The following is a 12,752-nucleotide window of genomic DNA, read 5'->3' as shown; positions in this document are numbered from 1 at the left end:
GTACACTCGTGTGGTCTATTGATTGTACAACGTAGTCTGATGTACACACACATTACATCTGAAACCGCTTGTCCCATACAGGGTCGCAGGGAGCTGGAGCCTAACCCAGCAACACAAGGAAAATGGCTGGAGGAGAGGGAACACACCCAGGACGGGACACCAGTCTATCACAAGGCACCCCAAGCAGGACTCGAACCCCAGACCCACTGGAAAGCAGAACCCGGTCCAACCCACTGTACCACCGTGTCCCCTACCCCCATACCTACATGAATGCAAATACACGTTTATCGTGAAGTTCTCGGCTGAGGAGTTCTGTTGTATAACAGAAACTACTGCCTCAACATCTCCACAGGCCTCTTCCATTGCTTAAAGAAGATTGTAAGGGTTGCAATCATACACTTTCCATCTCCAACAGAAGAACTCCTCAGCTGAATTCAGGAAAGGAGAATATGGTGGAAGGAACACCATCCTGAAACGGGGGTGATGCTCAAACCACTCCCGCACCAGTGCCGAACGGTGGAATGGCACATTGTCCCAAACAACTACAAAATCTCGATCCATTTGCTTCTGGTCAACCTGTGCGAAGAGGATTTCACTGAGGGAGTTCAAGAAAATTTGTATCCTTTTGCTGTTGTTATGTTGGGGGGTGTGGTGGCACACTGGGTTGGACCAGGTCCTGCTCTCCGGGGGGTCTGGGGCTTGAGTCTCACTTGGGGTGCCTTGTGATGGATTGGTGTCCCATCCTGGGTGTGTCCCCTCCCCTTCCAGCCTTACACTCTGTGTTGCTGGATTAGGCTCTGGCTCCCTGCAACCCTGTATGAGACAAGTGGTTCAGACTGTGTGTGTGGTGTTGTATGGCCCCCAGACAGCATTGTATACTGTAACACCAGTAGTTGAAATTGCAGCAGACATGGTGATGTTGCCTCCCTGCTGTCCAAGGACTGTGGCATGATGGCCAATCACGTTCCTCCCTCTTCTCCTTTTTTTGTTAAGACTGAAGGCAGCTTTAAGGAGCACAGTGGCATGGTGGCGTGGTGGGTTAGACCACAGTCCTGCTCTCCAGTGGGTCTGGGATTCGAATCCCGCTTGGGGTGCCTTGCGGTGGACTGGCGTCCTGTCCTGGGTGTGTCCCCTTCCCCCTCTGGCCTTACGCCCTGTGTTACCGGGTAGGCTCTGGTTCCCCGTGACCCTGTCTGGGACTAGCGGTTCTAAAAATGTGTGTGTGTGTGTGTGTGTGTGTGTGTGTGTGTGTGTGTGTGAGAACATACCATGTGTAACTGAGCATTGAACAAATGACAGAGTTTTGCTTGTTGTGTTTAGCAAAATGGTACATACATGTTTGGGATTTGTGTCAAACCCCACACACACACACAGCCTACCCGGTAACACAGGGCGTGAGGGGGAGGGGACACACCCAGGATGGGACGCCAGTCCATCGCAAGGCACCCCAAGCAGGACCCGAACCCCAGACCCCCTGGAGAGCAGGACCCAGTCCAACCCACTGCGCCACCGCACACCCTGTGTTAAACCAGTGACATGCAATTGCTTTTTTCCTGATATATGACAGTTATGGTTGGCTGTATGAACTGCTGTGCAAACATTGCAGAATTTTGTGCACAGTGTTTTGGTAAAAGTATGCATGTCATTTGAAAGTAGTATGAGATAGACAAGAACTTACAATGTATTTAGGACAATGAATGAAGTGTTCAGGTGGCTGTGTTAATTGTTTTGAGAGCGGTGAGCGGAGTTTGGAGTAACGTGTCAAATCGATCGGGAAAAATTGTAATACACATGGCCTGAACTGGTTGGCTCTCTTTTTGCCAATCAGTAAAACACGCAACCGCCACAGTACCTGAGGTTCTTAGTCATGCCTGGTGGGATGATCTGCTCCACCACGCTGCTCCAACTTCAATTTCTGGTTTCCATCTGAGGACCAGGGTTCCTGTCAGTCAACACTAGGAATAAAGCATGGTCACTACACACCCAGACCAGCCACTCAAATCTCATACGTCAGCAGATTGTAAGGAAAGTTAATTCTTTCTTGCAGTTTAGTAGCCAGCAGTGCCTGTCCACACATTTTACATTGGTCAAGGCCTACAACTGTCACGTCTACATCCACAGGCTCAGCGAGAGTACCTGTTGCCAATTAAAACGACACAGCATAAAGGCAGTGCCGTCACAGCACTGGGTGTGGAATCTACAATGCCCACCAGTTGGCTTGTGCATTCAGCGGCTTGCCTTCCCAGTACTCTAGTCCCTGTTTAATGGTCCTGCTTCTCCTGGCTTTTTTGACCTTGGCTTGTTCACCAGTTTCTGAGTATTGCTTCACCCCTGAAATGACGTTCGTCCCTCAGAAGATCCTCGCCTGTCCTTGACCTCCATCTCTGATTGTTCCTGTTTTTTCTTTTGATTCTGAAGATACAGCCCCTGCACTTGGGTCCAAACCCCACCTGCTGTCTCCTGTCCACAACCATGACAACACCAAGCTGCTAAGCTTTCTTCCTGTCCAGGATGTGGTCTGAAGACACTTCCACCAGTAATAGAAACTGCCATGTAACAACAGTTCTGCCCATTTCAATAATGCAAATAATTGCATTATTGTAATTACACCTGCAAATAATTTCCATTAATTACATCCATCCATCCATTTTCTTGCCTGCTTGTCCTTCTAGGGTCACAATGGCAACAGGGAGAGCAGAGAGGCCCATACACCCCTGTCCCTTCCAACTTCCTCCAGCTCAATGGCTTATTTGAATACTGTTGCATTCCTTCCTCTACCACTAACTTGATTGGGTTGTTATATGCTTGCATTATGTTAGCACTGTTTAAAATTGTTTCATGGGAAGGATGTCTGAAAGCCCTTAAAATCTGTTTTTTCCCCCATCTGGCACTGGTGTCACTATTTTATTTTCCCATAGTAGGTATTTACATAGCTGCAGTAACCATCTCCCTTCACCCCAATGCCCGAATAATCAATACATCACTGTAATACTCATTACCTTCAATGATTAGCCCCATTGTGTATTCACTGAATACTGCGGACATGAAGGAGTTTGCCAAAAATATGTTTAGAGCAACTTGACTCAATACAATCACAGTATCTCTGGAAGTTTAACATGATCTGACAATCTTTTTTTATTGATTCAATGTACTGTATATTCAGATCTTAAATGTAGCAACATTTTTCTTTGTTTATCCTGTTAGTCTTCTGAAACATGAAAACAAGTAACCTCAAACCAAATTGGAATCATGGCAACCATTCATGTGGCTTCCTTTGTAAGGGACAAACAGAAGTGTTTTAGTGTTTGTCTTCTCCCTTCCATATCTGTTGCATGGTGTGCATGGGAGAACAGGAAAAATTTCAGTCTATACCCAGATGAGCAGGTCAGATACTATGAGACACCGGTGTTTCCTACTGTGCCACCGCGCAAACCGATAATTAGCAGAACTGTGACAAATCTGTGTTGCATTGCACAGTAGCAATTAGGAGGCACCAGAAACTGTATAACTTACTGTTGCATATTATTTTTTGTTGCCATCTGTTATTCAGTTTGTCTTTCTTTTATTTCAGGTTGGAGACCATTGCTTTTAATTAGATAAATTAATAAATTTAATTTTTAAAAATTAAAAATCCACTTTAATCACCTAATACTGCAGAATTCATGTTCATATTTTTTGTTTTGTTTCATTATTTAAATACCAAAAAAGGGCATATGATAAATTTTTTACAAAGAAATAATAGGTAACGGGGGATAGAATGTAAATGTTAAGATTAATAAAAAAGTGGACTAACAGCTGGATTTGACACTAACTCGAGTACAAATCACACACCTATGGAGTCAGACATTGATGTACAGGTTATGATGCAGAGTTTTTTCTTGGGTTATTCTAAATGTTTTGACTGTTAACTTTGTTTTCTGGTTTCTCCAGCCACTGTTTCTGGAGTCTCAGTAAAGAAAATGACACTGTAAACAAAACAAACAAGATACTACAGTTGCTCTAATTGGTTTTGGTGACAAGTACCGTATATCCTCAATTTAACAGATTAATTCAGGGGAAGGGTTGTGCGATATTCCCGAGTTACGTTACATTCAAACATTTGCAAAACCTATAATAACCTATAAATTTATATGAAGTCAGAAGTCCAAATGATATATCTTGAAGCACAACAACACAATTTATTTGAAATATGGCAAATTTTGTTGTATATATGACATATCACGGATTATAAAACAAGACACATTGGCTGAAATCATTTGCCTCAAGCAGGGTCACAGCAAACCGGATCTTAACCTGGCAACACAGGCCACACGGCTGTCAGGGGAGGGGACACACCTAGGATGGGACACCAGTCTGTCGCAAGGCACCCCAAGCGGACCTCGAACCCCAGACCAGGCCACAGCCAAACACACTGCGTCACGTTACAAAACACTAACTGATGATAAATCTCCTCTTTCTTTAGCAACAGAACAATCAATGTATTAGATGTACTAGATACATGTCACATTCGTAGTACGACTGATGAAGTAAATACCTGCCGACATATCAGCCAGACTACTACACGGAATTACTGACACATCAGTCGGGGAAAAAAAAAACAGAGAGGTACTTCTGTCATATGAACTGTACACATTAGTCCAGTAAATCAGGGTCCGTTAAATAGAGGATTTACTGTATCATGTCAGTTTTGACTGAAAAATGGTTCTCATGCAGCCTTCTGGTCGAGCTGAATGTTATGCTCATGGATGAGGGGTTGCAGTGGTAGCGTTGGGGGTGAGGAGTCCTGGGGTTCTGGTCAGAGGTATAAATTCAGATTTGGCAAAAGCAGGAAGGGTCAAAGTTGTCATTTTATTCACTTCCCATGGAAGGTCAAACCTCTTGCTTACATTAACAACAGGAAATTAAACCAAACTGAAAACACAGTTCCCTCTAGGGGGCTAACAGAACTAAGATTCTAATTGCTGGGGGCAGAAGAGTAAAAATGAAAAAAATGAACTCTTTAAGTTTCTTGCTGTTAGGCTTTGACCACACATAAACATACACACACACAGGCAAACTACTAGTGACACAGAAAGCACACCCTACTGTAACAGCCCCACCCAGAGGGGGTGAATGTTTCATGGCACGGTACCTGGGGATGAACTGCTGGAAATAGAGTCTTTCCTAGGCTCTGATGTCTAGATGGAAGTTCTGGAGCTCAGCTTCTGTTGCCACTAACCCCGTTGCAGCTTCTTGAGCTCGCAAATGACGAGACCGACTTCTGGGTTTTCTAATAACAACGTTACATTTAATAAAACACCAACAAAACATCCGTCTCTCCACTCGTACACTCTGTGGCAAAACTCTTCTTCTCTACCATTATCGCATTTTTTTCGTTACGACAAAGAACATAATTAACGGATGGACATCTAGTGGCAGTTCGATAAATCGCATTCCAAATTGCACTGAGTTTAAATTGTACCAATCACTCGTCAGCAATTACAAGTTGACAGCCAAATACAAACAACATCTTTCACACAGGATCAAACAGCACCAACTCAAACAATAAAAGATGCAAGAGCTTCCTCATGAAGGGAAAGGACAGATCTCCCAATTACTTGACATTATTGGGACTGACTTTCCTACAGATGTAACATACTAGGTTATGGAGGCACCAACATGAACACATCAGTTAAAACTGTTGTAAAACAAGTATATGTCAGGTGTGTGAGCCTTAGACAATAGGCACACATTCCATGCCCATTATTGCATTTATCTGTCTATTTTAAGTAGCCATCCGTGCAGTCAACCTCCAGAACATGCACAATTAAGTACTTAACATTGCACCCTGGAAACACACTCACTTGCTCACAAATTTATAAATTCAATTTTCATTTTGATTCATGAAGATGACACTCTGCACACCGTGAGCTGGGACAACATTAAGGTTCTGGTCCAGTTTGCCTGCCGACATACGAGAGAGTTTCCTCATTTTCTATTCAGAATTCACCAATTAATAATATACTGGCATCTTGAGATACAAACATCAAGGCCATTGATAAACTTTCATAATTGTTCAAAATGATCTTCTTTCAACTCAAGGATTTTTAGAGGTTCAATAATAAGGCATAAAAAAGCTTATAAAGCTGGTTTATTACAATTCTCGAAAGATGTTATCCATCACAGATGTGCATGCAAATGCAAAGGCCATGCTGATATTAATGCACTCATAGTTGTCTTCCCCTTCACCCTCCAAGCATGTCTTTGCTTCATCTTTTAATATAGCTTTAAATCTGTATTTCCTTAAAACACAAGCTTTTAGCATCCTACCCTTAGATTTGTAGAAAATTACCAAGTTACCAGTGTGTTTGATATAATAGAACTCTCTCCCACAGATAAAAAGTATATACTACAAAGCAACTATTAAAATCATTATATATTAAAATGCACTTCCTGCACAGTAAACCTATAATTGTGAGGGAACACGTGCTAATTCCTTTCAGGCAATATCCATGCAATTATGTAAAATATTTTTTGTTACTTTGCTTCATGTGCACAATTATTATTATTATTCATACATATCCATCTCCTGAGAATGGGTGGCAGTTTTGTTGGAATATATGGGGTTTTCATATTCAAGACCTGTTAAAGAAATATTTAATTAGGTCAAAACTTGAAACATATATGTGAAAAGACATTATGGCTTTTTTTTGCTTTACAAGCACTGACATTTGAAACAATTTCCTGTTTAACTGGACAATACACTGAAGCAATCCGACTTAAAAACTATTCTGAGTTGTCAAAATCTTCTCAGACTGATTAATGTGAGACCCTTTGGTCCCATAAATTACTCTTTAAAGTTCTAACATTTATTTATTTATTTATTTATTTATATAATCATTCTGTGACAGTATGAGATGAAAGCAAACCTACTGTGTAAAATGTACTTTTACCTACTATGCAATGTTTCAAAGTAATTCATAGTAACTGACTTGTAACATTTTCAAATGTATTTTATAGTGTCACGTGTTATATTTTTAATGGTTAAGTAAAAGTAAGATGGTATCAGCATGTACAATTGGTCCCCAACTTAAAAACCTATGAGTAACAACTTTTTTGTTGATATAGACTTTTTTGAGAACTATTTAGGCTGGCATACTAGTTCAGATCATGTGCAAAAACACCACCCATTACGCTGGAAGAGAGCAAACAATAAGTGAACAGTAAGCACTGCAGGTTTTTCAAAAAAGTGGAGGTGAAAAAGAAGTGAACGGGAGGTGAACAAGCTGTAGATGGTGCTATAACTTCTGCATCTACTAGTTTTGAGCCTTACAGTGACTTGCCACATCTCTGTCGTCCTCCATCTTACCATAATACCTCCAGCTTCAAGCTGATGCATAGTTGTTGTCTACATTTCAAAGTAAATAACATTATTTTTAAAAAATTTTAAATGCAGTTATGTGTTATATTTCTTCATATTATTCCTGTATTGGGTACTAGTGATTCGTGACTCGTGTGGGGTAAAGAAGGGATCAAGGAACTGCTGATGAGTCCCAACGACCTGCTTTGGCTCTTTTCAAAAAACGCCAGCTCTGCTCCCAGATAACTTTGTCAGTGGGGTTCCAACTGTACATTTAGTTACTTTTAAGTAAAACAACTTACTTTGTTGATTATTTTTCCTTTTCCAGATGCTTCCTGTCAAAAAGGACAGAGATCATCACCTTTAGGTCATTTAATTATTAATTAGTTATAAGTCATATATATTACACACTGTTGGTTACAGCTGTATTACAATAAAGAAAAAAATTAAATTAATCTTACTTCTCTTCTTAGTCTTCATTTCGGCCTCTGCTTGCATCCGTATTTCTGACTGATTCACTGAAAAAATGAACAACTATGAAAGTCACACTCAGCAGGTCAACAAGCACACCCTGAGGATCACATTTACCATAGTATGGCTTTTGTGCATTTTCTTCCTGTGTTCTCCAAATGCAAATGGCACCTGGAAACAGAATGTACGGATCTTAACAATTATATCTATTAAGTTATATATTATACATTATAGCATATTACATATTACAATATATATATTAAGTTATATATGCTGTAGGAGTTTTGCTCTCAGCAGTTGTTTCACCGGTGCACCAATATGGCACCTGGCCCTGAAGCACAGCTCAGAAACGGATGATGTAAGAACCACATCTTACCTTCTTGGACACACGGTTGCCTTTTCACACACCCCCATTCTGGGTCATGTTCATTATTTTCTGAATTGACATGAGACATAAAAGGTGCATATTTAATAGGAATTCTCCGTAGCACTATAAAAACAATACATAAAAATACAACCATGCTATAAATCATAATCTAAGAGTACAGAGTACCTATGACCTGGTACAATTTCATTAAAACATACCATAAATGATCATAGGAGCAGGAACACTTCCTGGAACAATTCCTAAAACACATCAGTAGTCAATCAGTAATAAGAAATTACACTGATTCTAAGTTAATGATGACATATTTCACAACATCAGAAATCTAATAAAGTGTCATCTAAAACCTATTAACTGAAAGTTGCTCTCCACCTGTTTCATGCACATTACATCTTCCATCTCCCTGGTCACATTCAGTGTCCAGTGCAGGGTGGTTATTGGTACCTTAACATATGAAAATTAGCATTGAACACTGAAATATTGTGAAAAGCATGGAAAAATGCTGCTAAAGAACAGAAAGCTGTTTCTCTTTCTTAAGAAACCTAACGCAACATTTGGCAAACATAATGAAGAGTGTGTTATTTACTTTAAGGGAAACATCATCTTTATTTTTTATACTATTACCACACACACAGACACAGTCTGAAACCGCTTGTCCCAAGCTGGGTCGTGGTGAGCCAGACCCTAACCCGGCAGCGCAGGGTGTAGGGCTGGAGGGGGGAGGGGACACACCCAGGACAGGATGTCAGTCCGTCGCAGGGCACCCCAAGCAGGACTTGAACCCCAGACTGCTGTGCCACCGCACCCCCCCCTTTATACTGCTAGTGTTCGATAAATAATTTAAATTCAATTTAACATAGATAATTATAGTTAACACTCAGTTTGCATGTACAGTAGTAACACTGAGCAATCAGTGGAGAATAATTAATTAAAAGATGCAGTGAAAACCAACATGCTATGCACAAGTGTCTGCCAAGACCAAGGTTAAAAACCAGCTGTCCAACAAAATAGTTAAAACCAGCCATTTCAGATTTTGACTTTACCACCCTCTTCCTTGTCAGATCGTTCACCTCTCCTGTTGGACTCAGAATCCTGTGGTAGTTGATCTGATGGACCAAAAGATAATCATCATAACAGTCAAAACTGTTATGGAACTCTGTATATATACTGGAACTCTGGTCTTCAGCACATGATCCTGACAGGCTCCTTAAAACATTAGATATTATGTTCCATGACTGCTGACCTTAGCATTGAATGACATTCCAGTAAGATCATAAGGGCTCATTGTGGTTCTTCCACATTTAATTTACACTTTTTATGTTTTTTTTCCCAGAACCGCTCGTCCCATACAGGGTCACGGGGAACCGGAGCCTACCCGGTAACACAGGGCGTAAGGCCGGAGGGGGAGGGGACACACCCAGGATGGGACGCCAGTCCGTCGCAAGGCACCCCAAGCGGGACTCGAACCCCAGACCCACTGGAGAGCAGGACCGTGGTCCAACCCACTGCGCCACCGCACCCCCTACACTTTTTATGTGTAAACAAAAATTCATCTAATATTACTAAATCAAATATAAAAGGGATTTAAAAACAAATATCACTCTTTGCAAAGAATTCTATACAACAGATTTTGTTAACACTGTATTTGTTATTATATAAGACTGAAATAACATGACATGATATTTTAACTTCGATATGTATACTGGTTGAAATAATAAAGAACTCACCTTTATCGCGGTTTTCGTTGATGTAATCCCTATTAGTTGATTTAAGTGAAACTGCAGGAAGGAAATAGTTACTACATTTGATTAATTTCTATGGATATTTTCTTTGAAAGTACTTTGTTAATCTTCAAAGTCAGCAGTTCATTGTTGCTCGTGCTATGGCCTAATCTTACAAAAATGAGAGAATAAAAGTTTAATCCATTTAGTTTGAAGAAAAAAGAACATTAATATACTTTTGCCCCAAGCTGTCTTTAACCATTTACAGAGCAGAGCATTTATTGCTTACAAGTAGTGGAAGAGGGATTTGAAACAGGAACCTTCATACATCTGGCACTTTTCTCCAAAGCAACTTGCTTAAGCTAGTTTACAGTTATTTATCCATTTACACAACTAAGTAACATTACTGGAGCTCTTTACAGTAAGTATCTTGTGCAAGGGTATTACAGCTAGAGGTGAAATTCAAACCTGTGACCCTTGGGTCCAAAGGCAGCAGTTCTAACCTCTATGCTATCAGCTGTCTCACATTAAAAAGTCTGTGTCATTAATTGTTATACCATTTCCTGCAACCTCAACTTTTGCCAAATAACACCTGTGATTAAATAAGAAAAGTGGTATATGCAGGTTCGTACATTTATGTTGCACACAGCAGATGCACGCTATTACCAAGACGATGAGAAAACCTCCACTAGCTGCAACAATGATGTACCAGTTGTCCACAAAGAAACTTTCTGGCAGGTTCTCTGCACATGGACAAAAAGAACAGGCAGCGTTGCTTACACACCCTACTTCAAACCTACAAGGCTCATTATTTTGAAAAAATCTTGAAAGAATGCTGAAGGAAACATACAGAATAAAGATAATTGTGAAATCACTACATGCAGGTAACACTGAACAAACTGGCATGGGAGGAAAAAACAATTGTAATTTACCATGATGTGTGAAAAAAGATCTGAATATGTTCATCTGTACATTTGGTTTATCCCCCAGACGCATTCAGGGAATGGTGCAATGAGACAACCTAACCTCTGTCTATGTTAAAATAGGTTTTTTGTAAAACAAACAAGTTTCATTACCTTGCTGCGGTCTGGAACCCGATTCATGCTTTTGCAGATTAACTTTCACAGTGATGCAGTTGGATTCATTGAGGATCTGACAACAATAACTGCCTTGGTCAAAATGCTGTAAGTTGTCCAGTTGGACAGAGAAGTTACCTATGTTGGACATGTAAGGGAACACCTTCAGTCGCCCCTCCTTGTTATTCGAGAACCTGATATACTTCATTTTGTCAAATATCACCAGATCAGAATCTTGGCTCCACGCAACAGTTATTTGGTCTGTGTCCCCCACCATAAAGGTACAAGGCAGAAGGACCGCAGAGTTTAGGGATCCAGTAACTGTGACATTCTTCTTACAAGGGATAGCACATCCATTCTGACCTGAGGAACCCAAATAAGATTTAAAAAATATGCTGAATATACACTTTGAGGAATAACATAAATGAGTCATGAAATTAGTACATTACTTTTCAAACTTACATTTTACTAATCAATTAGAAATGCTTGTACTTCTTCTATATTCATTGACATATTTAGAACTGACCTGACAAAAGCAAGTGCACCTTCAGATATAAATATTCAAGTCCACAATACTATTATGTAACATATTAAATTACGTACTGTAATATCACCAATTACCGCAACAGCTGTTAGAACCTTTTGACAATTCTTGAAATACAGTACATATATCCACTTGGGCTTACCTTTTAAAGATCGAATTCTGCAACACAGTAAGATCCACAAAGTCAAAATTTTGGTTACGAGATGCAACATTTTTTACACCGAACCTGCAGGCTCATGTAAGTAATGCCAGGAGGCAGATCAGAATGTGCCCATGTGGCTAAAGCTTAATTTTTCTTATAGAGAAAAAGAAAACGTAGTTGTGAAGGTCATTTCCTGTGACAACTTCCACTGTATTGCTCACTTCTCCCCTCTATTACCCAGAATGTCTGAGTTCGTGCTTCACACAAATTCAAATGTGTTTTCATGTGCTTCAGTGGTTGCATACTCAGCGCATGCTGTCACTTAGTTTTTTTAACATCTTCATACGTTTGTGTCGTACACTGACATCTCACACTTTGAATATTTCATTAAATTAATCGAGAAAATGTTTATACGCAAGAGAAAATTGTTAAATCTGTGTCCGTGACCATGGTAGGACATTTTGGAGCAGGAAGCATCATCTTAAAGTTTTCATAAAAAAGAAAAAACACATACACTTCCCATCTTTGGAAGTACTAAAAAAATCTTTGAAAAAAAAAAAAAAAAAGGTTTAAAAAAAACAATTAAGAGGGGAGATAAAGCGAAGTCCAGTATGAACTGCAGCTCTTGTGGATTGAGATACACCCTTTTCTGAGACTGAGTACTTTTTGTTCAGAGGAAAATTACCAGTCTCGTAACATTATTAGCCACTGCTGAAAAAACACACAGCCACATATTTGTGTGCCTGCTAAATATACACACAAACAGCTATACATGCATCACGCATATATCTGTGTGTGTGTGTGTGAGTGCATGTGTGTGAAGTTAAACAGGAAGCAGAAACTGATTTTTTTTTTTTTTTCTGAGGTTCTTAGGTGGTTACATTTCATTAGAGGCCCTCAGCACTCTTCTTTCTATAAGACAAGTTCAGTTTCCTGTTGCAATGCAAGTTTTTTCCTTTGGGGGAGGGAGACTGGGCTGAAAGACCACAGAGGCTCTGTGATTATATAAATATTGAAAGCAGGCTATTGTTTCAGACATTTTACTCTTTACTCTCCAAAACAGCTTTTTCACTA

The 12,752-nt window shown here is 40.0% G+C and overlaps 1 protein-coding gene across 4 annotated transcripts; it reads right to left on the bottom strand.

Moving 5' to 3' along the window:
• Positions 1–5,743: 5,743 nt before the first annotated feature.
• On the bottom strand, positions 5,744–11,868 carry LOC114911670 (uncharacterized). Of its 4 annotated transcripts, none has more exons than XM_029255778.1 (12): positions 11,679–11,868; positions 10,993–11,355; positions 10,549–10,659; positions 9,923–9,973; positions 9,239–9,301; positions 8,568–8,639; positions 8,396–8,437; positions 8,187–8,246; positions 7,928–7,981; positions 7,801–7,857; positions 7,642–7,674; positions 5,744–6,621 (listed from the first exon to the last, which is right to left on the bottom strand). In XM_029255778.1, exons 1-12 carry the CDS (start codon positions 11,746–11,748, stop codon positions 6,548–6,550), a joined length of 1,050 nt encoding a protein of 349 aa, XP_029111611.1. In that variant the 5' UTR covers positions 11,749–11,868; the 3' UTR covers positions 5,744–6,547. The 4 variants fall into 4 exon arrangements, with proteins under 4 accessions (XP_029111611.1, XP_029111612.1, XP_029111613.1 ...); XM_029255779.1 differs by having other exon boundaries at positions 9,266–9,301; XM_029255780.1 differs by lacking the exon at positions 7,928–7,981.
• Positions 11,869–12,752: the final 884 nt, after the last annotated feature.

The sequence above is a fragment of the Scleropages formosus genome, chromosome 10, assembly GCF_900964775.1.
Source record: "Scleropages formosus chromosome 10, fSclFor1.1, whole genome shotgun sequence".
NCBI classification, from domain to species: domain Eukaryota; kingdom Metazoa; phylum Chordata; class Actinopteri; order Osteoglossiformes; family Osteoglossidae; genus Scleropages; species Scleropages formosus.
Note: the sequence above shows the minus strand (reverse complement) of the source record. Positions and strands in the feature narration are given on the sequence as shown.